This window comes from Oncorhynchus tshawytscha, linkage group LG21 (assembly GCF_018296145.1).
Source record: "Oncorhynchus tshawytscha isolate Ot180627B linkage group LG21, Otsh_v2.0, whole genome shotgun sequence".
In the NCBI taxonomy this organism is placed as follows: domain Eukaryota; kingdom Metazoa; phylum Chordata; class Actinopteri; order Salmoniformes; family Salmonidae; genus Oncorhynchus; species Oncorhynchus tshawytscha.
This window is the reverse complement of record NC_056449.1, coordinates 27,789,251-27,817,193: the sequence shown is the minus strand read 5'-3', so window position 1 is coordinate 27,817,193 and position 27,943 is coordinate 27,789,251. Positions and strand designations below refer to the sequence as shown.

General features: G+C 43.2%; 1 protein-coding gene across 4 annotated transcripts; it reads left to right on the top strand.

Moving 5' to 3' along the window:
- Nucleotides 1-127: 127 nt before the first annotated feature.
- On the top strand, nucleotides 128-27,795 carry dnajc4 (DnaJ (Hsp40) homolog, subfamily C, member 4). Of its 4 annotated transcripts, XM_024383307.2 has the most exons (10): nucleotides 128-467; nucleotides 889-1,340; nucleotides 1,443-1,521; nucleotides 20,703-20,774; nucleotides 20,930-21,064; nucleotides 21,298-21,388; nucleotides 22,930-23,102; nucleotides 24,685-24,852; nucleotides 26,249-26,335; nucleotides 26,500-27,795. In XM_024383307.2, exons 5-10 carry the CDS (start codon nucleotides 20,973-20,975, stop codon nucleotides 26,597-26,599), a joined length of 711 nt encoding a protein of 236 aa, XP_024239075.1. In that variant the 5' UTR covers nucleotides 128-467; nucleotides 889-1,340; nucleotides 1,443-1,521; nucleotides 20,703-20,774; nucleotides 20,930-20,972; the 3' UTR covers nucleotides 26,600-27,795. The 4 variants fall into 4 exon arrangements, with proteins under 4 accessions (XP_024239075.1, XP_024239076.1, XP_042159207.1 ...); XM_024383308.2 differs by lacking the exon at nucleotides 889-1,340; XM_042303273.1 differs by lacking the exons at nucleotides 128-467; nucleotides 889-1,340; nucleotides 1,443-1,521 and adding an exon at nucleotides 9,847-9,865.
- Nucleotides 27,796-27,943: the final 148 nt, after the last annotated feature.

Below are 27,943 nucleotides of genomic sequence, written 5' to 3'. Positions count from 1 at the left end.
GATGATTTGACCTCGTTTTTTTCAAGTTCCCAGTTGTCTCGAAAGCACCAATATCTAGGCCAGTTGGCCAGTGCTCCGGTATGTGTTGATTGCTAGTGCGTCACTGGCACATTTGTTAGGGGAGAATTGTATAACGGATTGCCAGCCATCATGCAGGCTGTGCTTTAAATATCCGGTGATTTCTTTTGGAAGTTTGACAGATGGTGGTTTAATAATTCCAGATAACACCGAATAAACGGCTAGGCACTGCCTGAAGATATTCTGTATTTACTTAGTTCTGATCGATCTTTTGGACTATGGAACTTGATCGGCGACTGTTGGTGGCTCACTGCGCAACCCACACACCCTGTCAGTCCTGTTCGGGTTGATGGTGGTTGTCCCGCTTGCGCTCAACGGCTCAGTTTGTGCGCATTTCACCACGGGTTCATGGAGGACGGAGAATTGAACCGAAGTCACTTGGGAACCGGGTGAGATTTCACACTTGGTGGTACAACAATGGGGCCCACCGGCTGCTAGCCGGTTCGCTACTTTTGTCGGGTTTTCACGGTGATGTACGGCGCAGTTCAGGGCTGGCGAAGCATCATCTATCTCCAGGGACGGCATGACAAGTGAATGCAGTTTACATGGGCTTTGAAATAGTTAATCAATAGCACATAAAGTAGGCGTATTATATTTATTATTATTTCAAAAAACAATTATACAAATTAAACATAAATTACATAAACAACCTGATAATAATAATCATGACCATTATGAAATATAAAATGGTGCAATGCATTCTATGTGTTATGGGCTAACTACTATTACATAGTTATAACAGTTTATGTCAAATGACAATGTTTCCACTTGTTCACTGTCACCTATGCTATTATTGTATTCCTTTTCCAGCACCTTGTTCTCTGCCTTCCTGACCCTGAGCCTGTATCTGGAGGGGTCATTGTCACCCTCTCCCTTAGGCTGGCCTCCTGGTGCAACACTGTCACTGATGACAACACTAGAACCTACAGGTCATGTTTATACACTGAGGCCTACATATCAACAGGAAATACTTTAGGGTATTCCATGTCATTTGGTCAGGAAAAACTCTGGTCCCTAGTACTGTGCATCGACCATCAAGAAAAACTCTGGGCCCTAGTACTGTGCATGGACCATCAGGAAAAACTCTGGTCCCTAGTACTGTGCATCGGTCATCAGGAAAAACTCTGGCCCTACCACTGTGCATGAACCATCAATGAAAAACTCTGGGCCCTAGTAATGTGCACGGACCATCAAGGGAAAACTCTGGGCCCTAGTAGCATGAATGGACCATCAGGGAAAACTCTGGGCCTTAGTATTGACCGGTGTGTTGCATACATTGTAGTGAGTGTGAGGGTCAAGCTGCAGGGGTGTGGCTGTAGCGTTGTTTAGTGTTGACAGTTTCCTGTCTCTCTGTCTTTGTGCAGCTGTGCAGAATCCCAGTCCGTCCCCATGTACCTGGATGTAGAGACGTCGTCCTTTTACACTGAGCTCCCCCTGGCAGAGGTATGTAGTCCGCCATAGCTGGCCCATCTCATGCCAGTGGACTTTCCCCACTCAAAATATAAATCTTCTGCATTGCCTTAACATCAGCGGTGGAAAAACTATCCAATTGTCATATTTGAGTAAAAGTAAAGATACCTTAATAGAAAATGACTCAAGTAAAAGTGAATGTGAAAGTCAGTAAAAGTCTAAAACTATTTGGTTTTAAATATACTTAAGTATCAAAAGTAAATGTAATTGAAAGTAAAAGTAATTTCTTTATTAAGCAATCCAGACATCACCATTTTCTTGCATTTTTAATTGACTGATAGCCAGGGGCACACTCTAACACTCAGACATCATTTACAAACAAAGCATTTGTGTTTAGTGAGTCCGCCAGATCAGAGGCAATAGGGATGATCAGGGATGTTCTCTTGATAAATGTGTGAATTTGGCCATTATCCTGTCCTGCTAAACATAAAAAATGTAACGAGTACTTTGGCTGTCAGGGAAAATGTATGGAGTAAAAACTGTACATTGTTTTCTTTATGAATGTAGTGAAGTAAAATTAAAAGTTGTCAAAAATATAAATAGTTAAGTACAGATACCCCAAAAAACTACTTAAATAGTACTTTAAAGCATTTTTACTGAAACACTTTACACCACTGCTAAACATGAGTGAGTCAGAGTGTTCTTGTGATTCAGTTTCACTCTCTCCCCCACTCTGTGCTCTCTCTCCTCTTTCTCTATTTCTCTCTACCCCCTCCCTCCCTCCCTCTCTCAATTCAATTCAATTCAAGGGGCTTTGGCAATGTAAACACATGTTTACATTGCCAAAGCAAGTGAAATGGATAAACAAAGTATTTATTTAACCTTTATTTAACTGGGAAAGTCCGTTAAGATCACATTCTTATTTACAATGACAACCTACCAAAAGGCAAAAGGCCTCAGGCCTTAAATAAAAAATATATAAAAAGTTGTCTAAAAAGGATGAATTTGTCATTGCCTAATTCTTTTTCAGGTGATTTCTACACTACTTTCCTTGCATCTATAGCATTTCTTAATATTATGTAGTTCCTTTAGCATTGATGTCTCATGATTGAGTATTGCTCTGTTCAGGAAGACTGTGATTTTGCTGTGATCTGATAGGGGTGTTAGTGGGCTGACTGTGAACGCTCTGAGAGACTCTGGGTTGAGGTGATAATGTAATCTACAGTACTACTGTCAATGGATGAACTATAGGTGTACCTACCATAGGAGTCAACTTGAAGCCATTGACTATGTACAGACCCAGCGTGTGACAGAGCGGCAGGAGTTGTAACCCATTTTTGTTGGTTGTTTTGTCATAGTTGTGTCTAGGGGGGCATATGGGGGAGGGAATGTTGTCACCTCCAGGTAGGTGTTTGTTCCCCTGTGTGCTGAGGTTGTCAGGTTCTTGTCCAGTTCTGACATTTAAATTGCCACAGACTAATACATATCCCTGGGCCTGGAAATTGTTGATCTCCCCCTCTAGGATGGAGAAGCTGTCATTGATAAAGTATGGGGATTCTATTGAGGGGATATACTGTAGGTAGCACACATGAGGACATTTTTCTCTGTTGAGATCATTTCCTTATTAATTTCTAGCCAGATGTAAAATGTTCCTGTTTTGACAAATTTAATAGACTGGGTTAGGTCTGCACTATGCAAAATTAGCATACCCCCTGAGTCTCTTCCCTGTTTCACACCTGGTAGTTTGATGGATGGGACTACCAGCTCTCTGTAATCTAGAGGGCAACCAGTGGGTCTTTCTCCTCTATACCATGTTTCTTGTAGGATGAGAATGTCTGTATTTCCAATTTCTTTGATAAAGTCTGCGTTCCTGCTCTTTAGGCCAAAGGCAGGTGACCTAAGACCTTGTATATTCCAGGATGAGATAGTAAGAGCTTTGTGTTCCATAGTGTCTAGTGTTTTTTTGTGTGGTTTAGGCCAGGACCATCACAGTAGGTGTGAGCAGAGCATGTTGAGCATCTGATACATAACTCTTAGGTCACAGGATGGAGCTTGGGGGGGTGCATTAGTGGGGATTGGGCCTGTTGCTATGCTCACGGCCTGGGCATATGTGCAGCTGTCATGCTGAGGTCCTTGCTGCAGGGACGAGGGACATGGGGGGCAGAAGGGGCATGGGTCTGATCTGGGAGGGCCTATATAGGGTGTGACGGGGTTGGGTTGGTCTCAGCTGGTCGGGGTGTGGTTGGTGAAGCTGTGGTCTGGGTGCAGGTCCTCTTGGCGAGGGGTCTCTCGGTGCAGGTCCTTCGGGAGGGGGTCTCGCTGGTCTGGGCGGGGTGTCTGTTGCTCTTGTGTGAGGTGCTGGGGCTGTGGTTGAGGGTGACGTCCTTTAGTGTCCTGACAAAAGTTGGGAGGCTGTTCAAGTCAAGGGTGGAGTGGTGGGCCAGGTAGACATTAGGTTTTGAGGCACAGTCCCAGGAAATGCTTGCACTCACCCGCTGTATAGTGGCAAGGTGAATGTATTTTCAAATCAAATCAAACTTTATTTGTCATCTGCGCAACAAGTGTAGACCTTACCATGAAATGCTTACTTACAAGCCCTTAACCAACAGTGCAGTTCAAGAAGAGTTTATATTTGTAAATATTTAAATATTTGCCAAATAAACTAAAGTAAAAAATTATAAAAAGTAACCTAATAACATGACAATAATGAGGCTATATACAGGGGGTACCGATACCGAGTCAGTGTGTGGGGGTACAGATTAGAGGTAATTTGTACATGTAGGTGAAGTGACCATGCATAGATAATAAACAGCGAGTAGCAGCAGTGTACAAAACAAATAAATAGTGGGTCAATGTAATAGTCCGGTGGCCATTTTTATTAATTGTTCAGCAGTGTTATGGCTTGGCGGTAGAAGCTGTTAAGGAGCCTTTTGGTTATAGACCTGGCGCTGCGGTAGCAGAGAAAACAGTCAATGACTTGGGGGACTGGAGTCTCTGACAATTTTATGGGCTTTCCTCTGACACGCCTATTATATAGGTCCTGGATAGCAGGAAGCTTGGCCCCAGTGATGTACTGGGCCGTACGCACTACCCTCTGTAGCGCCTTACGTCAGATGCCGAGCAGTTGTCATACCAGGCAGTGATGCAACCGGTCAGGATGCTCCCGATGGTGCATCTGTATAATTATCCTTTTGAGGATCTGGGGACCCATGCCAAATCTGTTCAGTCTCCTGAGGGGGAAAATGATTTGTAGTGCCCTCTTCACGTCTGTCTTGGTGTGTTTGGACCATGATAGATCGTTGGTGATTTGGACACCAAGGAACTTGAAACTCTCGACCCGCTCCACTACAGCCCCGTTGATGTTAATGGGTGCCTTAATGTTTGGCCCGCCTTTTCCTATAGTCCACGATCAGCTCCTTTGTCTTGCTCACATAGAGGGAGAGGTTGTTGTCCTGGCACCACACTGCCAGTTCTCTGACCTCCTCCCTAAAGGCTGTCTCATCGTTGTCGGTGATCAGGCCTACCACTGTTGTGTTGTCACAAACTTAGTGATGGTGTTTGGAGTGACGTTTGACTACGCAGTCGTGGATGAACAGGGATTACAGGAGGTGGACTAAGTACACACCCCTGAGGGGCCCCAGTATTGAGGATCAGGTGTGACAGACGATTTGTTGCCTACCCTGCTGGCACTGGTGGTACTGGGCCGAGGACACACACAGGAAGCCTGGTGCGGGGAGCTGCCACCGGAGGGCTGGTGCGTGGAGGTGGTACTGGATAGACCGGACCGTGCAGGCGCACTGGAGCTCTTGAGCACCGAGCCTGCCCAACCTTACCTGGCTCGATGCCCACTCTAGCCCGGACGATACGAGGAGCTGGTATGTACCAAACCGGGCTATGCACCCGCACTGGAGACAGCGTGCACACCACAGCATAACACGGTGCCTGCCCGGTCTCTCTAGCCCCCCGGTAAGCACAGGAAGTTTGCGCAGGTCTCCTACCTGGCGTAGCCATACTCCCTGTGAGCCCCCCCCAAGAAATTTTTGGGGCTGACTCTCGGGCTTCCATCCGCGTCGCCGTGCTGCCTCCTCATACCAGGGCCTCTCCGCTTTCGCCGCCTCCAGTTCTTCTTTGGGGCAGCGATATTCTCCAGGCTGTGCCCAGGGTCCCTTTCCGTCTAATATCTCCTCCCAAGTCCAGAAGTCCTGTGATCGCTGCTCCTCCTGCCGCTGCCTGTCACCACGCTGCTTGGTCCTGTTGTGGTGGGTGATTCTGTTACGGTTTTCTTCCGTCGAAAGAGAGTCGGACCAAAATGCAGCGTGGTATTCTTGATACATATTTAATAACGATGAAAAACGAACAATACAAAAACAACAAACGGAACGTGAAAACCTATACAGCCATTCTGGTGACAACAAACACAGAGACAGGAACAATCACCCACGAAACACTCAAAGAATATGGCTGCCTAAATATGGTTCCCAATCAGAGACAACGATAATCACCTGCCTCTGATTGAGAACCAATTCAGACAGCCATAGACTATGCTAGAAAACCCCACTAAGCCACAATCCCAAATCCTACGAAAAACCCCAATACTAAAACACACCACAAAATAAACCCATGTCACACCCTGGCCTGACCAAAATAATAAAGAAAACACAGAATACTAAGACCAGGGTGTGACACTGGTCTTTATGTTAGATCTTTTATCCAATCCTATTCAGCCATCATGTGTTGCCAGGGGTCTAAAATCTGCCCCCAGGCCTTCAGAATCAACAGTGCGGGCGCTTGTAGCTTAAAGTGAATGGAAATGAAAATTTAGTGTCAACCAATCAGCTTTAGAGTTGGCTATTGTACGCCTGCTGGCTGGCTCCAGTGTTACACAGGAGCCAGCTAGCAGGCGTAGTGCGTGTACGTCTTTTGATTGGATTACCAATATTGAGAGGCAGGTCTATGCAGAACCTCAGAACTAGGAAATTGAATTTGATAAATGAATGAATTTGCGTACTACTAAGCTGTTTTTTCAACCCACAATGGCGGAAGGAGGAGAAGATATCGATTTGGTCGAGGATATAATTATAACGCCATTCTCAAGACGAACTTTTCAAGAAAAGTTAGACATTGTAAGGAGAGGTCGCCCGAGACAGACGCTACAAAGCCTGTCACAGGCGGGAAAGGGGTTTGTTGGCCACTTTCAAAGTTCCAACTACGAGCGCTATCAATGGCTCACAGGCTCCGAGAAGCACTGCAAACTGTACTGCGGGAATGCCTATTATTACAATTGAGCGAGAGAGGCGCAGGTTCAGTCAAATCTACGATGACACAGCGCGCATCTCAAGTTCACCCAGCGCACGCAGAGGCCCAGCACAAGGAGACCCTCGCACATACTACCAACAACTCCACAGCAATATTCTGGACAACATTCTTTGCCAGATACGACACAGGTTTCAAGACCACGAAAAATGAATGTTTCTCTCCCTCCTGGACCCCCAGCACTTTCAGACCTACCGGAAAAAATTGCCACAAACAGCCTTCTCCAGCTTAACAGAGAGTCACGGAACACTGTTCGACCTATCCAAGCTAAAAACAGAACTGACTGTAATGTATGCTATGACTGATTTTGAAGGGAAAAGTCCCTCTGATCTTCTTGATTTCGTTAAGCAGAAAAATCTGAATGAGGACATGGGGTAACTTTACACATTGGCATGTGTGACAGTGACTATCCCTGTGTCCACGGCTTCTCTCGAGCGGTCATTCTCGGCCTTAAATCGAATCAAAACGTATTCCAGAAATGCTACTGGACAGACTCGGCTTTCAGCATTAGCCTCCATGTCGATAGAAAAGGACTTATTGGTGGAATAGTGTCCAGAGCCATGGCATCATAATGATGGTAATAAGAGGTGGATTAATTCGGGTGGGACTGTGTAGGACCTCACTGAAGGCCCAGGCCCACGGCACGCCACTGGTTGCCTGTGTCTGCAATTGTTTATATATAACATCACGTTTGTTTTGTATAGTTTGTTTAGTGTTTCTTCGTTAATAAATTGAAGAATGTATTCACATCACGCTGCGCCTTGGTCTCCTCCATTCAACGAACGTGACACACAAACAAATATGAGAAAAGTATAATACAATATGCTAAAACAAGATGTAGATTTATCAATAATGGCTGTTGATGCCAAAAGGGCTTTCGAACCTCTTGAATGGCCTTTTCTATTCAAAACTTTGGAAGCAATCAACTTTCCATCTGAAATATTTTATATAAATATCTTAAAACAAAAATATACACTAATTATACATTATCTGATGAAATTGCTTTAGAAAGAGGCACAAGACAGGGATGTCCTCTCTCCCCCATTCTGTTTGCACTGGCAATTGAACCACTTGCAGAAAGAATTAACAGGACCCAAACATAACAGGTCAACAAAGTTGAGGAAATTAGTATACGTAAACAAGAATATAAACAACATTTATTTGCAGACTGATATTATTATTATTATATCTGATATTAAACCCTACTAATATTAAACTCAATGACCCCCTCGTTCAAAAATATTGTTGGAATACTCTAAAATTCCAGGATATAAAATTAACATGGAAAAAAATGAAATAATGGCATTTGGTAAAAGGAAAAATAATAACTCATGATCTACAGCAATCCTTTAAGTGGACCACAAAAAATATGAAATACTTAGGATGCAGGAACAACTGACAACAAACAACAAATATATAAAGATAACATCATCCCATTACTCAACATAAGAGCAGATCTAATTAAATGGAACAATCTTCCCATAAATCTTACAGGTAGAATAAACCTCTACATATCCCTAAGTCTTAGATTGGTTTTAACCTTTAACCTAATTGTATCAACTCGCCACCCAGGGCTTTTATTTTTGAAATATTGTTAAATGCACCAGAGAGGAACAATGGGTGAAGATGTGCATTCTCATCCCCATCATCTTTTCATGTGTCTGTTTTCAAAGGATAAAGCTGAGAACATTAGAAATTTCATAGTTAAGAACACTATAACAATATGGAAAAACGTGAAACAGATTCTACAAGAACCAATATCACTCCCAAAAAACATTCCCCTATGGAACAATCCTTGGATAGCTTTTCAGAATTCACAGATAAATTGTCCCACATGGAAAACTAAAGGAATAGAAACTGTAAATGACTTGCTAATAGGAAATAAAATGATTTCCATGACTGAAATAAAAAGCCATTTTGGACTGACCGATGTAAACACTTTCAAATACACGCAACTTAAAAGTTTTATATCATGACTTTTTTTTCCTGAAATCTTTTGTACATCAGAACAAAGTTGAGAATTATATTTGAGTCTGAAAAGGATACTCATATGATAGGTAAGATATTTATAACCTTGCAGAAAGCTGACTCAAATACTGACAATGTCTTAGAAAAAACGATTGGATCCAAGATCTAAAAATAAGTGATATTGGCACAAGATGGAGGGAGTGTTGGAACATAATAACTGACAAAATTATGGTTGACAAAAATGTACTCTTAATCCAGTATAAAGTAATGTACAGAATGTATTATACAAGAGACAAAATTCACAAATTCTACAGCACAGCGGCAGAGTCATGTCTTAAGTGTAAAGATTCATGCCTTCTGGGAGTGCTATAAAGTCCAAAAGGTATGGGTAGAGTTAGAAAGTTGTCTGTCAGAAATGCTACAATATAAATGTACTTTTAATCCATATACCTGCATATTTCAGACATGGAATATGAGGGTGCTGTGAGATACCCAATGGGGTCGCTGGACCGTACTTTCCTTGTCCATTATTTTTAAAGAATGTGTAAAAACTGGAAATCAAATGACCCTCTTTCATTTAAAGTGGATGACTCAAATGCATTATTGGGCTACAGAGAGAAACAAAATAGTACAATTTGAAGCCATATGGCATAAAATATTAGAAAATATTAGATTTTTTTACCAAAAATAACTTCTAGACATCAGGACTGCGGTTACTCACCACAGACTAGCAGAATCTATTTTTTTTTTACGACTCTGACGAGCCCAAGGCGGAGGATATATGGCTCCCTCGGGAACAGGCCCCGACCCCCGTGATCTGCATGAAGAGGAGGCGGAGAAAGAGATGCCCGGAGAGCAGGCTGCCTTCTGAGAAGTCGGAGGCGATCGAATAAACCCCCACTACCCTCAATTCTGCTTGCAAACATGCAATCTTTGGACAATAAAATCGACGAGTTACGGGGAAGATTAAACTACCAACAGGACATTAAAAACTGTAACATCTTATGCTTCACAGAGTCGTGGCTGAAGGACGACAATATCAACATAGAGGTGGCTGGTTATACGATGTACCGGCAGGACAGAACAGTGGCGTCTGGTAAGACAAGGGGTGGTGGACTATGTATTTTTGTAAATAACAGCAGGTACACTATATCTAAGGAAGTCTCGAGCTATTGCTCGCCTGAGGTTGAGTATATCATGATAAGCTGTAGACCACACTACCTACCGAGAGAGTTCTCATCTGTATTCTTCGTAGCTGTTTACATACCACCTCAGTCAGAGGTTGGCACTAAGATAGCACTGAAAGAGCTGTATTCCGCCATAAGCAAACAAGAAAATGCTCACCCAGAGGCGGCGCTCTTAGTAGCCTTAGACTTTAATGCAGGGAAACTTAAATCAGTTTTACCAAATTTCTATCACCATGTTAAATGTGCAACCAGAGGGAAAAGACCTCCACACACAGAGCCGCATACAAAGCTCTCCCTTGCACTCCATTTGGCAAATCTGACCATTCCTGCTTACAAGCAAAAATTAAAGCAGGAAGCACCAGTGTCTAGATCAATAGAAAAATGGTCAGATAAAGCAGATGCTAAGCTACAGGATTGTTTTGCTAGCACAGCCTGGAATATGTTCCGGGATTCCTCCAATGGCATTGAAGAGTACACCACATCTATCATTGGCTTCATCAATAAGTTAATCGATGACGTCGTCCTCACAGTGACTGTGCATACATACCCCAACCAGAAGCCATGGATTACAGGCAGAATCCGCACTGAGCTAAAGGCTAGAGCTGCTGCTTTCAAGGAAGCTTATAAGAAATCCCGCTATGCCCTCCGACAAACCATCAAACAGGCAAAGCATCAATACAGGACTAAGATCGAGTCGTACTACACCGGATCTGACACTCGTCAGATGTTGCAGGGTTTGCAAACCATTACAGACTACAAAGGGAAGCACAGCCGAGAGCTGCCCAGTAACACGAGCCTACCAGACGAGCTAAACTACTTCTATGCTCGCTTCGAGGCAAATAACACTGACACATGCATGAGAGCACCAGCTGTACCGGAAGACTGTGTGATCATGCTCTCCGCAGCCGATATGAGTAAGACCTTTAGACAGGTCAACATTCACAAGGCTGCAGGGCAAGACGGATTACCGGGACGTGTCCTGTGAGCATGCGCTGACCAACTAGCAAGTGTCTTCACTGACATATTCAACATCTCCCTGTCCGAGTCTGTACTACCAACATGTTTTTAGCAGACCACCATAGTACCTGTGCCCAAGAACCCTAAGGTAACCTGCCTAAATGACAACCGACCCGTAGCACTCATGACTGTAGCCATGAAGTGCTTTGAAAGGTTGGTCATGGCTCACATCAACACCATCATCTCAGAAACCCTAGACCTACTCCAATTCGCATACCGCCCAACAGATCCACAGATGATGCAATCTCTATTGCACTCCACACTGCCGTTTCCCACCTGGAGAAAAGGAACACCTATGTGAGAATGCTATTCGTTGACTACAGCTCAGCGTTCAACACCATAGTGCCCTCAAAGCTCATCAGTAAGCTAAGGACCCTGGGACTAAACACCTCCATCTACAACTGGATCCTGGACTTCCTGACGGGTCACCCCCAGGTGGTGAGGGTAGGTAACAACACATCCGCCACACTGATCCTCAACACAGGAGCCCTTCAGTGGTGCATGCTCAGCCCTCTCCTGTACTCCCTGTTCACTCATGACTGCACGGCCAGGCATGACTCCAACACCATCATTAAGTTTGTCGATGATACAACAGCAGTAAGCCTGATCACCGACAACAACGAGACGGCCTATAGGGAGGAAGTCAGAGACGTGGCCGTGTGATGCCAAGACAACAACCTCTCCCTCAACGTGATCAAGACAAAGGAGATGATTGTGAACTACAGGAAAAAGAGGACCGAGTGCGTCCCCATTCTCATCGACAGGGCTGCAGTGGAGCAGGTTGAGAGCTTCAAGTTCCTTGGTGTCCACATCACCAACAAACTAACATGGTTCAAGCACACCAAGACAGTCGTGAAGTGGGCATGACAAAACCTATTCTCCCTATTCTCCCTCGGGAGATTGAAAAGATTTGGGTCCTCGGATCCTCAAAAGGTTCTACAGCTGCACCATGGAGAGCATCCTGACTGGTTGCATCACTGCCTGTTATGGCAACTGCTCGGCCTCCGACGGCAAGGCACTACAGAGGGCAGTGCAAACGGTCCAGTACATGACTGGGGCCAAGCTTCCTGCCATCCAGGACCTCTATACCAGGGTGTGTCAGAGGAAGGCCCTAAAAATTGTCAAAGACTCCAGCCACCCTAGTCATATACTGTTCTCTCTGCTACCACCCGGCAAGCGGTACCGGAGCGCCAAGTCTAGGTCCAAGAGGCTTCTAAACAAATCAAATCAAATCCAATCAAAGTTAATTTGTCACATGCGCCGAATACAACAGGTGTAGACCTTACAGTGAAATGCTTACTTACAGGCTCTAACCAATGGTGTGGAAAAAAAGGTGTGTGTGTGTGTGTGTGTGTGTGTGTGTGTAGGTAAGTAAAGAAATAAAAACAACAGTATAAAGACATTTGAAAAAAGAGTAGCAAGGCTATATACAGACACCTGTTAGTCAGGCTTATTGAGGTAGTATGTACATGTAGGTATTGTTAAAGTGACTATGCATATATGATGAACAGAGAGTATCAGAAGCGTAAAAAGTGGGGTTGGCGGGTGGTGGGACACAATGCAGATAGCCCGCACTGGTTGGTCGGGCCAATTTAGGAAGTATGTACATGAATGTATAGTTAAAGTGACTATGCATATAAGATAAACAACTTCTATCCCCAAGCCATAAGACTCCTGAACATCTAGTCAAATGGCTACCCAGACTATTTGCATGGCCTCCCTCCACTCTCCACACCGCTGCCACTCTCTGTTGTCATCTATGCATTGTCACTTTAATAGCTATCTACATGTACATACTACCTCAACTATCCGGTGCCTCTGCCCATTGACTCTGTACTGGCAACCCCCTGTATATATTGTTATTTTTTACTGCTGCTCTTTGATTACTTGTTACTTTTATCTCTTATCCATATTTTTTAAAATAAACTGCACATTTGGTTAGGGGCTCATAAGTAAGCATTTCACTGTAAGGTCTACTACACCTGTTGTATTCAGCACAACATTTGATTTGATCTGAGCAAGTGTGATGTCATCAATGTTTGTAGAAATGTATTTACGTAAATGTTAAGTTGTCTATTGTCTTTGTTTAAGTATGTTTTTTTAAGAAAACTCAAATAAAATTGTACAAAAAAAGGAGGTTGATGCAAGCCACCACTGACATATTTTCGCTTCTGACCAGCACAAGCCAGCCTGACAAAAACATGGGGAAGTGCCTGAGTGCCAGATACTCGGGGTAATTGACATCAGTGTCCCTACCCCCTGAATCGAGTTACCATTGTACAGCAAACCCCACCCTCCGTGGGGATAGAAACGTGTGATAAGCGAGTGAGTCTAGCTAAAGACTCAGAAACGGAATGCGCTGAGATGGAGTCAGACAGCTTTTTTTCTGGTTTCTTATGAAGCCTAGAGACTAAATACGGGACAGTAGCATGGTTGTGTGCAACACTGCCTTCCCCTTGACTCCCCCGCCACCAGCCAATCGCTGTAATAGCATTCTGAATTTGTAGACTCCGAGGTGCTTGTAGGCCTAGAATGGGACGCAAAGTCCCGTCCCTTTTCGTAACCAGGAATATCAGCTGTACCAGCAGTCCTGGATCTTTGACATAGCAACCACTCGGACTGCTTGCTTCTGGAAACAGGAGGATATTTCGTCCCTCAAAACGAGCACTGAGGCCTCGGGAACTGTAGATGTGATGAAGCCGCAAAAGTGTGGGGGACTCACAACAAATTGTAGCCTGTACCCATTACATTACATTCTTCCATTTCCACCACTCTTGACAACCGTGTGCCTGAACATGTTTCATCGAACTCACATACGGGAGACAACACTTAACACCCGTGAACACTGTGGAACTCAGTTGAAATGTGTTTAATCTGCCAAGGTTTGCTTACAGCCCGGTCCACTCTGGGCACACGTGCTTCGGCGATCAGTGATGTATCCTGATTGGCCATGCCACTTGGGGGTACTATTGTCACAAGTAGGCTCACTCGGTTTAGGTGGTAAGATGTGTACCGGTAACCAGCTGGCACCCAGCGCTGGGCCGCACACATTAAAAATAGCACACATTAAAAATAGACGCAGGGAACTTATCATGGAGGTTAACCTACCGACCAGTCATAGGTACTGGTGACAAAGCACTTTGTAAAATAGCTGGGAATGGGACAGACAGCTCTGATAAACTGACACCTTCGGTTGTAACAGAAAGGGCCGATTTGTAAATTAATCTAATTCCCAGGGACGAAAAGTGTTAAACTGGAGACAGACGGCTCATTCGGAGGTTAATATGAACCATAGAGACTGCGTGTGGGATAATAGCGAGGTCATGTCCAACCCTGCTCGTTCCCTCAAGTCCACTACCAACAACTAATCACCTATGGAGCCCATAACCTGTACCACTAGACACTTCATAGGGACTAGTGAGCTACAGGCAGGAATTAGCAATGAATTCCAGTAATAAGCCATTTATGTGAGAAGAGTTCATGTTTTTGCTGATGGGCGCACTGTTCACTCAGACCCGTGTCAAGGACCCTCGCTCCGGGAGTCACCCCAGCCAAGTACTGGGGGGGGGGCTGCTTCTTCATCAGAGGTGCACGCAAACCCTGTTTCCTTCACTCCCCCCAACTCCAGGAACTGAAAATAAGAATGGCGTTGCCATAAAGCCAGGTGAAAGCTAGCAGGTTTCACTCCCGGAAGTTAAGCATGCTAGCTAGCCTCTTTGGCCACAGCATGTTCCGTTTAGAATAACCAAGCGACTTAACACAACGTATACTCGACAAGACAGCTACCCAAGCAACTCCACCATGGGGAGGCAGGAATAGCTATTAATAGCTAGCTTGCCAATGTGAGTTATCCAGCCTGGTTAGCACGCTATGCAGTACTCAACGATCTCAGTGATCAATGCCTCATTGCCTGCGTCCGCAATGGGTCTGCGGTAAAACGACCACCCCTCATCACTGTCAAACGCTCCCTAAAACACTTCAGCGAGCAGGCCTTTCTGATCGACCTGCCTCGGGTATCCTGGAAGGATATTGACCTCATTCCGTCAGTAGAGAATGCCTGGTTATTCTTTAAAAGTGCTTTCCTCACCATCTTAAATAGGCATGCCCCGTTCAAAAAATGTATAACCGGGAACAGATATAGCCCTTGGTTCACTCCAGACTTGACTGCCCTTGACCAACACAAAAATCCTGTGGCTTACTGCATTAGCATCGAATAGCCCCCGTGATATGCAACTTTTCAGGGAACCAATATACACTGGCAGTTAGGAAAGCAAAGGCTAGCTTTTTCAAACAGAAATTTGCATCCTGTAGCACAAACTCCAAAAACTTCTGGGACACTGTAAAGTCCATGGAGAATAAGAGCACCTCCTCCCAGCAGCCCACTGCACTGAGGCTAGGAACCACTGTCACCACCAATACATTCACGATAATTGAGAATTTCAATAAGCATTTTTCTACGGCTGGCCATGCTTTCCACCTGGCTACCCCTACCCCGGTCAACAGCCCTGCACCCCCCACAGCAACTTGCCCAAGCCTCCCCATTTCTCCTTCACCCAAATCCAGATAGCTGATGTTCTGAAAGAGCTACAAAATCTGGACCCCTACAAATCAGCCGGGCAAGACAATCTGGACCCTCTCTTTCTAAAATTATCCACTGCAATTGTTGCAACCCCTATTATTAACCTGTTCAACCTCTCTTTCGTATCATCTGAGATCCCCAAAGATTGGAAAGCTGCTGCGGTGATCCCCCTCTTCAAAGGGGGGCACACTCTTGACCCAAACTGCTACAGACCTATATCTATCCTACCCTGCCTTTTTAAGGTCGTCGAAAGCCAAGTTAACAAACAGATCACCGACCATTTCGAATCCCACCGTACCTTCTCCGCTATGCAATCTGGTTTCCGAGCTGGTCATGGGTGCACCTCAGCCACGCTCAAGGTCCTAAATGATATCATAACCGCCATCGATAAAAGACAATACCGTGCAGCCATATTCATTGACCTGGCCAAGTCTTTCGACTCTGTCAATCACCACATTCTTATCGGCAGACACAACAGACTTGGTTTCTCAAATGACTGCTTCTCCTACTTCTCAGACAGAGTTCAGTGTGTCAAATCGGAGGGCCTGTTGTCCGGACTTCTGGCAGTCTCTATGGGGGTGCCACAGGGTTCAATTCTCAGGCCGACTCTTTTCTCTGTATACATCAATGATGTCGCTCTTGCTGCTGGTGATTCTCTGATCCAGACGACACCATTCTGCATACTTCTGGCCCTGTGTTATTTAACCTCCAGACGAGCTTCAATGCCATACAACACTCCTTCCGTGGCCTCCAATTGCTCATAAATGCAAGTAAAACTAAATACATGCTCTTCAACCGATCACTGCCCGCACCTGCCCACTTGTCTAGCATCACTACTCTGGACGGTTCTGACTTAGAATATGTGGACTTCTACAAATACCTAGGTGTCTGGTTAGACTGTAAACTCTCCTTCCAGACTCACTTTAAGCATCTCTAATCCAAAATTAAATCTAGAATCGGCTTCCTATTTTGCAACAAAGCATCCTTCACTCATGCTGCAAAACATACCCTCGTAAAACTGACTATCCTACCGATCCTTGACTTCGGCGATGTCATTTACAAAATAGCCTCCAATACCCTACTCAGCAAATTGGATGCAGTCTATCACAGTGCCATCCGTTTTGTCACCAAAGCCCCATATACTACCCACCACTGCGACCTTTATGCTCTCGTTGGCTGGCCCTCGCTTCATATTCGTCGCCAAACTCACTGGCTCCAAGCCATCTGTAAGTCTAGGCTAGGAAAAGCCCCACCTTATCTCAGCTCACTGGTCACCATAGCAGCACCCACCCGTAGCACGCGCACCAGCAGGTATATTTCACTGGTCACCCCCAATTCCTCATTTGGCCGCCTTTCCTTCCAGTTCTCTGTTGCCAATGACTAGAGCGAATTGTAAAAAACACTGAAGCTGGAGACTCATATCTCCCTCACTAACTTTAAGCACCAGCTGTCAGAGCAGCTCACAGATCATTGCACCTGTACATAGCCCATCTGTAAATAGTCCAAATAACTCTGTGTTGTTGTTTGTGTCGCACTGCTTTGCTTTATCTTGGCCAGGTTGCATTCCACGTAAAACCGAATCACCAAGTTGGGACCGGACCCTTCATCAAAAATTCTGGGAAGAGAGGCAAGTGGTGCTTGACCGAGGTAGACAGGCGGTGGGGGGGTACCCACCGAATCTAACCACCCTCTCTCTTCTAGTAGCCTCCCGTAACTGGCAACAGTGAGCAGACACCGCATACCCCATAGCCAGGCAGACAAGACATTTGCTCTGACCATGGTCCCAACCGAGGTACTGGAAAGTTGCCATCTGAAATTCCTAGCTTCCCCAAGATTGCTACATGTCTTTCCAGGGAGTGTGTATGTAGTACGTGGCAATATGCACACGGACTGGTTCAAGGGAGGGCAGTTTCAACGCACTCCAAACTAAGAGAAACTACATATAGATTGTGAGTATCTTTCAGAGAAATGCTATAACCACATGACTGGAGGCATGATCTCGTCCCCAAACCCGGCTTAGCCATCGTCGTCTCGCTTGTTTTCTTAGTCCTTTTACTAATTACAACAGTAAATTGAAGAATAACAAATGGTTTGAGGTTAGAAAATTAGGAGAACAAGTACAACCTTCAGCACACAATGTCCAGGGGGTGAGCACGCTCTACCACTAGGGGAAAGTTTTGTTGGCGCAACGTAACACAGTCTTGTTTTCCAATTGTTTGCTTAGTAGTGTGAATCATTCCTGTTCACACCGAGGTGAAGAGCGGAATAATTGAAGGAATAAATCCCAGCCTCACATTTTTCACTTGTGGAAGGTGGGGCTTCCAGCGAGGCACTGATTTCATCGGGCTCGTCAGGCGTGATTGTAGATCCTTCAACCAAAGTCGCGGGAGTACCGAAGTTGACTGACTGAAATGTGATGCTTTTCATGGCATTCCGATTCCGAAGTGACTTTTTCATAGCAGGTTAGGAGACTAATGTTAGGAAAATGGTTAGCGAAAATGCTCTCCCAACCTGCTACAAAAATAACTTTTCAAAGTGTTGTGGAAACAGTGTGTCCCATGCAGGAAAAGTATTTGAATTAATTTTTGGGCTGAATCGGTTTATAAAATGTTCCCGAAATTACAAGAGTCCAATATTGGGAGAAAACTGTAGCTAAGGAGCTGCTTTAAACTGAATAGCTAGTAAACTGGCTTGGTAGTAGCCCTTCATCATGACTCTCAGTTCCATTAGATTTCACATACAGTGCATTCAGAAAGTATTCAGACCCCTTGACTTTTTCCACATGTTGATAAGTTACAGGCTCATTCTAAAATGGATTACATTAAAAATGTTCTTCATCAATCTACAATGTGAGTATTCAGACCCTTTGCTATGAGACTTGAAATTGAGCTCAGGTACATCCTGTTTCCATTGATCATCCTTGAGATGTTTCTACAACTTGATTGGAGTCCACCTGTGGTAAATTACATTGCTTGGACATGATTTGGAAAGGCACACACCTGTCTATATAAGGTCCCACAGTTGACAGTGCATGTCAGATCAAAAACCAAGCCATGAGGTCGAAGGAATTGTCAGTGGAGCTCTGGGACAGGATTGTGTGAGGCAAAGATCTGGGGAAGGGTACCAAAAAAACAACTGCAGCTTTGAAGATCCCGAAGAACAAAGTGGCCTCGATCATTCTTAAATGTAAGAATTTTGGAAACACCAAGACTCTTCCTAGAGCTGGCCTCCCAGCCAAACTGATCGATCGGGAGAGAAGGGCCTTGTTCAGGGAAGTGACCAAGAACCCGATGGTCACTCTGACAGAGCTCCAGAGTTCCTCTATGGAGATGTTAAATCAGTTTCTTGTCAATATTCGTGTAACTGTTTGAAATAAACAACACCTTGTCCTGACAAGGTAACATACACAAAAATAGATCTAGTTATAAAGATGCTTACCACATACAGTTCGCTCCACTGCTCTAGCATAAACAAGTAAAGTCAAGCCTGAATAACGAACATGTTTCGTTACAATTTCTGGAGTCGGCGCTGACTGAACTAAAGCCTTGAGCTTTAGTTACACGTAAAGTCATAAAGTCATAAACATGTTCAAAAACAGTCGGTGAGAGACACAAGTGTGTGGTCTCAAGTTTCAACAAAAGTAAGTCCAGGAAGTGGTTTTGGGGATAGAGGGTCATAACAATCAGGTCAGCCTTGCCCACTCTCACAGCAAAGTTGTGTTCAGTTCGCTTGAACATTTACTACGTTGCGTAACAGTTTGTACTGAACAACACGTTTCCCCAATACGTTATTGAAAAGACTTTTGATTTAATGTAGATAATTGCTGTTAGCAAGAAAAAACAATCCACTTGATGCATCTCTTGTAGAGAATGGAAAGGCATGAAAGGGTTAACCTTCAAAATAAAAAACGTTTGGTAGCGTATGGTCGTGCTCAGTATGGAAAAAACGTTTAGAAAGGGAATGAAGCTGGGCACTATCGTCCTGAATTTGTCAAATAGGAACACATGTGTTTTCCGTTGTAAAACATTTTTCCTACAGCGTCCCTTACTGAAAACTACCCTACCCAGACAACAATGTTGCAGACAGCAGCACTGCACTCTGTAAAAGACACTTATGTAACAACCCGTTCCCATTATTTTTTTGGTTATGAAACGAAGAAAATGTCGTTTTTTGGTACGTCTGTGCTTCTTTACCCTTGATTCTGTCTTTTGTTAAAATACTAGTGTGTTTTTGCCACATGAAATCATAGGTCAACAGTCTCTTTAGTTGATTTAGCTAGCTAACGTTAGCTACTACTGGCTAAATTCTACCTAGTTAGCTAGCTAGCCATGCTAACTAGAGTACACTGTGTGTTGACTGTACAATTTCGACCGATAATAACTAAATATATATGCATAAAGTAAGTTAACTGGGTCGCCAGTTATGTCCACAAGTGGATAGCTACAGATACTATCAAGTTTGTTTAATGCTTCTCCACACTAGCTAACGTTAACTAGCCAGGACAGCTAACAAATGTTCAAAACATAATCAATTGAGTAACTAGTTAGTTGATTTGCAAGGGACAGGACAACGTGTAACTTGCTGTGAATTACTGTAGATAATGACTGAACTGTTGTTGTATTCATGCTGTGACTACAGTGTCTTCAAACTCTTCTAATTTTAAATTGGCCAGCGTCAATCTCAGTGGAAAGATTCAAGGGACTAGCTATGTTGACTATTTATCAAGTAATAAAAAAGACTAGCTATGTTGACTATATTTATCAAGTAAAAAAAAGACTAGCTATGTTGACTATATTTATCAAGTAAAAAAAAGACTGGCTATGTTGACTATATTTATCAAGTAAAAAAAAAGACTAGCTATGTTGACTATTTATCAAGTAATAAAAAAGACTAGCTATGTTGACTATATTTATCAAGTAAAAAAAAGACTAGCTATGTTGACTATATTTATCAAGTAAAAAAAAGACTGGCTATGTTGACTATATTTATCAAGTAAAAAAAAGACTGGCTATGTTGACTATATTTATCAAGTAAAAAAAAAGACTAGCTATGTTGACTATATTTATCAAGTAAAAAAAAGACTGGCTATGTTGTCTATGCTCAAAGCCTGCAAAATATATGACGCCCTCTTTGCTCTTTTTGTGTTGCAGTGACTGAGTGGACTCTCCTCTTTGTCCTGTTGCTGACCACTATCTTTTCAATGACATCCTACTGACTGAACGGTATATGTGACAACGGCACCCTATTATCACATTATATGGGGAAAGTATTTGTAACTGTCTTTGATGTAATAGGCATGTGATTGATAACTCATCCCTAGATATAGTTTTTATACTTGCCACTACTGATATTGTCCTATGTCTTTTCTCCTCCGTAGGTAATTTGTTTTGTAAACTCTATAGGCAACAATACTTCCCACCATGCAGTTGGAGGCCCAGTTGCGTCTTTGTCAGAGCTGTCTATGGTGCTGCAAGAGCGGACTGCGCCTGCTCTTTCAGAGCTCTGTGCACAGGTATGCTCTCTCCTTCTACAGTATTTACCTTTGTGCACAGCTATACAATGTGCATGGTAGTGTGTTTGTGTGCATTTGACACTTGTCTAGTTACACTGTACTTACACTAGTATGCTGATGATTGTGGTCTGTTAGGCATTGTTGAGTCCAAGGTCCCAATACTGTACTGTATGTGGTCCCAGTACTGTGTGTTGTTGTCCTGTATAATTAGCATTCATTGTGTCTCATTGCAGAGCGGCATTTAACCACTACGACCTTCTTGGTGTAAAACCTGATGCCACACTGGAGCAAATCAAGAATGCATTTTTCGATAAATCAAAAAAGGTACGACAATCTCCTAACCTATCAACTAAAAGCTTTAAATACTACTTTAAATAATTCATAAAAGGCACATGATTTAAGCAGCACATATTTAGGGTTTATTGTTGCATGCAATTATGGTTTATAAGGAATTGCAGCTTCTCTCACCGACCACACGAGTGCACTCTTCCACAGTATTTTTCTATCTTCCAACATCACATTCCCACTGTGTTCATGAATAAATATACAGGGAGCTCCAAAAGTATTCGGACAGTGACATGTTTTGTTTTGGCACTGTACTCCAACACTTTGAATTTAAAATGATACAGTGACTATGAGGTTAATGTGCATTTTCATCCATATTGGTTGAACCTTTTAGAAATTACAGCATATATTGTACATAGTAACCCCATTTTAGGGGCCCAAAAATATTGGGACAAATTCACTTATGTCTTTTAAAGTTGTCAAATTTAGTATTTGGTCTCATATTCCAAGCACATGATTACATCAAGTTTGTGACTCTACAAACTTGTTGGATGCTATTGCTGTTTGTTTTGGTTGTGTTTCAGATCATTTTGTGCCCAATTGAAATTAATGGTAAATAATGTATTGTCATTTTGGAGTCACTTTTATTGTAAATAGGAATAGAATATGTTTCTAAACACTATATTAATGTGGTTGCTACCATGATTATGGATTATCCTGAATGAATCATGAGTAATGATGAGTGAGAAAGTTAGACACACAAATATCATACCTCCAAGACATGCTAACCTCTCACCATTACAATAACAGGGGATGTTAGCATTTTTTGGGGGTGTTATGATATTTGTGTATCTAACTTTCTCACTAATCATTATTCACGATTCATTCAGGACCGCCTGTAATCATGGTAACATCCACATTAATGTAGAAGAGACACTGTTCTTACAAAATGATAGTCACAAGCGAGATGTAATCATTGCGCGCTAGGAATATGGGACCAAATACTAAACTTTTGATTACTTTAATAAACAAATAAGTGAATTTGTCCCAATACTTTTGGTCCCCTAATATGGGGGGGACTATGTATAAAAAGTGCTGTAATTTCTAAGCGGTTCACCCGATATGGATGAAAATACCCTCAAATTAAAGCTGACGGGCTCATACTCACGTATCATTTCAAATCCAAAGTGCTGGAGTACAGAGCCAAAACAACAACTGTGTCACTGTCCCAATACTTTTGGAGCTCACTGTTGTACTGTTTGTTTTGGTGTTGTGAGGATCTCTATGTTAACTGGGATGTACAGTATATTTACCAGTACATATTTGTATTGTGTGTGTGTGTGTTGTATTATGTCAGTACATGAGTTTTCTGCAGTTTGTAACACAGTACATTTATATCTATCTGTATGTATGCATGTACAGTAGTAACCCTGGTTTGTCCAAATCCTCATCCTGACTGCTCAAATGTAGTGTACACAAATCCATTTAGCACCGACTGAAACAGCGGGACCATTCAACAGTGTGATGGTATCTACTGATTTTTCATCACTAATCCTCACTGCCCCCTGTCTCTCTACCAGATGCACCCAGACAGTGACCCGTCTAACCCGGTGCTGCATGGCCAGTTTGTGGAGCTGAACGAGGCCTACAGGGTGCTGAGTAAGGAGGTGTCCAGGAGAGAGTACGACCTGCGGCAACGGCACCCTTACACCGGGGGACAGGCCTTCAGACCCACCTCCACATACAACCCCAGGTACATAAACAAATGTGCACACACTCAAGCAAGCAGGAACTAACCCATGCATACACACACACACACACACACACACACGTGTCCCATTATGGCTGGTGAAAACCAAACACTGCATTCCACAGTAAGAAGCTCATACAAATGGTCAAGCATGGTGTTGGTGGTAGTGTGATGCTTTGATGCTTTCCTGCCTCAGGACCTGGACGACTTGCCTTAATAGAAGGAACCATACATTCTGCTCTGTATCAGAGAATTCTACAGGAGAATGTCAGGCCAGAATGTCAGGCCATCTGTCTGTGAGCTGAAGCTGAAGGACAGCTGGGTCATGCAGCAAGACAATGGTTCTACATAAAAATGGCTAAAAAATAAACACATTTGAAGTTTTGGAATTGCCTATTCAAAGTCCAGACCTAATCCCAATTGAGAATTTGTGGCAGGACTTGAAACAAGCAGTTCATGCTTGAAAACCCACATATGTCATTGAGTTAAAGCAGTTCTGCATGCAAGAGTGGGCTAATATTCCTCCACAGCGATGTTAGAGACTGATCAACAACTATGGGAAGTATTTGGTTGGAGTCATTGCAGCTGAAGGTGGGGGGAAATTACTTTTTCACACAGGGGAATCAGGTGTTGCACAACTTTGTTAAGTAAATAAATAAAACAAGTATCACTTTTGTTTATTTGTAAACTCAGGTTCCCTTTATCTAAATGAGGTTTTAGTTGAAATTCTGATAACATTTAGTATCAAAAATATGCAAAAGTAGAGAAAATTAGAAAGGGTGCAAATACCTTTTCACGGCGCTGTATATACTGTATTTGTTTTTATTATGGATCCCCATTAGGTCCTGCCAAGGCAGCAGCTGCTCTTCCTGAAGTCCAGCAAAATTAAGGCAGTTTATACCATTTTAAAAACATTACAATACATTCACAGATGCTATCTTCTGTATACCACCCCTACCTTGTCACAGCACAACTGATTGGCTCAAATGCATTAAGAAGGAAAGAAATTCCAGAAATGAACTTTTAACAAGGCACACCTATTAATTGAAATGCATTTCAGATGACTACCTCATGAAGCTGGTTGAGAGAATGCCAAGAGTGTGCAAAGCTGTCATCAAGGCAAAGGGTGGCTACTTTGAAGAATTTCAAATATAAAATATATTTTGATTTGTTTAACACTTTTCTGGTTACTACAGGATTCCATATGTGTTTTTACGTCTTCACTATTATTCTACAATGTAGAAAAGTACAAACAATAAAAAACGTTGAATGAGATTGTGTGTCCAAACTTTTGACTTGATTTGATTTACTGTATATATAATCTGGACTGTGAAATTGCTCAACCTAATATTTCTTAGTTCCATTCTTTTACTTTTTAGATGTGTGTGTATTGTTAGATATTACTGCAGTGTTGGAGCTAGGAACACATGCATTTCGCTACACCCACAATAACATCTGCTAAATATATGTATGTGACCAATAGAATTATATTTTATTTGACACACGCACAAACAGCCCTGTGTGAGTTCATACACAAATCTCAAGAGTTTTTCCCCCTTTCTCTCTCTCTGTCTACCTCTCTCAGGGCGGAAGCTCAGGAGAGTATGCGCTACTGGGATCAGTTCAAACACTCTCAGCCTCAGGAGACCACAGCAGAGGAGTGGGAGAGGAAGAGGAAGAGGAACTTCAGAATAGTTAGCTACTGTATGCTCATCATGGGCCTGAGCATCAGCGCTCACGTTCTCTTCTTTAGGTAACATCATGGGCCTGAGCATCAGCGCTCACGTTCTCTTCTTTAGGTAACATCATGGGCCTGAGCATCAGCGCTCACGTTCTCTTCTTTAGGTAACATCATGGGCCTGAGCATCAGCGCTCACGTTCTCTTCTTTAGGTAACATCATGGGCCTGAGCATCAGCGCTCACGTTCTCTTTTTAGGTAACATCATGGGCCTGAGCATCAGCGCTCACGTTCTCTTCTTTAGGTAACATCATGGGCCTGAGCATCAGCGCTCACGTTCTCTTTTTAGGTAACATCATGGGCCTGAGCATAAGCGCTCACGTTCTCTTTAGGTAACATCATGGGCCTGAGCATAAGCGCTCACGTTCTCTTCAGGTAACATCATGGGCCTGAGCATAAGCGCTCACATTCTCTTCTTTAGGTAACATCATGGGCCTGAGCATAAGCGCTCACGTTCTCTTTAGGTAACATCATGGGCCTGAGCATAGGTAACATCATGGGCCTGCTCACGTTCTCTTCAGGTAACATCATGGGCCTGAGCATAAGCGCTCTCTCTTCAGGTAACATCATGGGCCTGAGCATAAGCGCTCACGTTCTCTTCAGGTAACATCATGGGCCTGAGCATAAGCGCTCACGTTCTCTTCAGGTAACATCATGGGCCTGAGCATAAGCGCTCACGTTCTCTTTAGGTAACATCATGGGCCTGAGCATAAGCGCTCACGTTCTCTTTAGGTAACATCATGGGCCTGAGCATAAGCGCTCACGTTCTCTTCAGGTAACATCATGGGCCTGAGCATAAGCGCTCACGTTCTCTTTAGGTAACATCATGGGCCTGAGCATAAGCGCTCACGTTCTCTTTAGGTAACATCATGGGCCTGAGCATCAGCGCTCACGTTCTCTTCAGGTAATATGGGAAAAGACCAGAGTGAAACTGATACTTGGACATTAAAACTGTATGTATGTATGTACACTCAGCACATAATTAAATATGAAATGCAGGACTTCTGTCACGTTCAAGGAAAGGAATCACACTTCTGTCACTCAAATGCATTTCTGAGTAATGTGCCAAAATGTGACATTTGACTATTACTGCTATTACTATGTTTTTACTCATTCATAGTCTAGACTAAATGGTCTGTAGACTCCAATAACTGTCTGTTTTGTAGGCACAGGTGCCCCTGGCTCAGACCCAGGTTGTGCTGTCATATATCTAGTAATCTGTGTTTTGGCACAATGACTTGAAAGCACTTTTATTGTTTGTAGAGATTCAACTTTTCCTGGTATGACTATTTGTACTAGTACGGAATAATAAAACATGAATAATAATCAAAATACCAATTGAACTGGCAACGATATTCCACTGTGTGCAAGTCTGTTGTCTGACAGGTCTCTCTGTCTTCCGGTCACACAGAAAGTTGGAGTCAGTCCATAACAACTTCATGGATGAAAAGGACAGGGTCATCACACAGATCTACAACGAGTCCAAAGAAAGGGCAAGGTGTGTGAGAATTCAAACGTGTTATAAGTCTTTATTACATGTGTTACTACACTGTTCTAGTTACGGTAGTGGTAATTATCAACCTTGCATCGAGTATGTATTAATATGATTTGTTTGTAGGATATACTTGAGACTGGACCTGATTTCTTCATTTTGATTTGCAGAGTGAACGGGTTTAAGAAGCAGACAGAGATTCTCAGACAGAAACATGCAGACTTCCTGGAGAAATACAAAATCACTCGCAACAGTGGAGAGGACAAGTAGGAGTTTCGTAGAATAAGAGTACACCTTAAAACAAGGTGGATTGAGTTGGCGGAAGGCCAATGAAGAGGAATGGAGTCAGTCAGGAAGGGGAGTGAACGGTTGAGTGTGTTAGGAGTAGTTAGCTTTCAAAGAAAATAACATTGGGGCAAACGTTGATGATGTGCACAGCTGATGTTTGCTTGGACCTCGGATACTAAGCTGAGGAGTAAAAAAAAAGAAGATGTGTATTAACAACAGTATGTAATGCCTGGTTGAAACTGGAACTGGAACGGCATATGGGGTACATGTCTTTGTCACAGTAGAAAGTTGACCCCAGACGTTGTAGGTTTCTTCAGAAGGAGAATGTTTGTGGAGGTTTGGTCCGGTATCAGAAGACTAACAGCAGTAGGACCTGGTCGTTAGCAACACATCTCTTCCTCTGTTGGATGGAACCAAGACTCCTGTTAGCCAGTTGCTAATTGGTTCACAGTGACATGCCGTTTTCCCCCATGCCCGTTCAGAGGAAGTCTGATTGGGGTTCATATGACAGTGTGAATTTGCACACTGGAGATCCAATACAGTGTTGCGTACTGAAGACAAATCAAAGGTAAAACTCCCTTCATGACGGATAGGGGGTGCTGTGTACAGCTTCCCTTGAACCAATGGGATTCCGTCATTGTGCCTCTCTGTGAGTCAATGATATCATGGAACTCTTGACATCGCTACTGGGCCCATGGTGGACCCAAATACAGTCATAAAGAGTTTTTCTTGACAATGATACCTATAGACAATATTTCGGACCTAGAGCATTTCCTGGTCATATGATGAGGGAAAACAGTTCCCAGATACAGTGCATTCGGAAAGTATTCAGACCCCTTAACTTTTTCCACATTTTGTTACATTACAGCCTTATTCTAAAATGTATTCAATATTTTTCCCCCCTCATCAATCTACACACAATACCCCATAATGACAAAGTATAAACAGGTTTTTAGAAATTATTGCAAATTTATACAAAACAAAAAACTGAAATATCACATTTACATAAGTATTCAGACCCTTTACCCAGTACTTTGTTAAAGTACCTTTGGCATTTTTCTCTGCAGTTATTCTCAAGCTCTGTCAGGTTGGATGGGGAGTGTTGCTGCACAGCTATTTTCAGGTCTCTCCAGAGATGTTTGATCGAGTTCATGTCCGGGCTCTGGCTGGGCCACACTAGGACATTCAGAGACTTGTCCCGAAGCCACTCCTGCGTTGTCTTGGCTGTGTGCTTAGGGTCGTTGTCCTGTTGGAAGGTGAACCTTCACCCCAGTCTAAGGTCCTAGTGCTCTGGAGCAGGTTTTCATCAAGGATCTCTCTGTACTT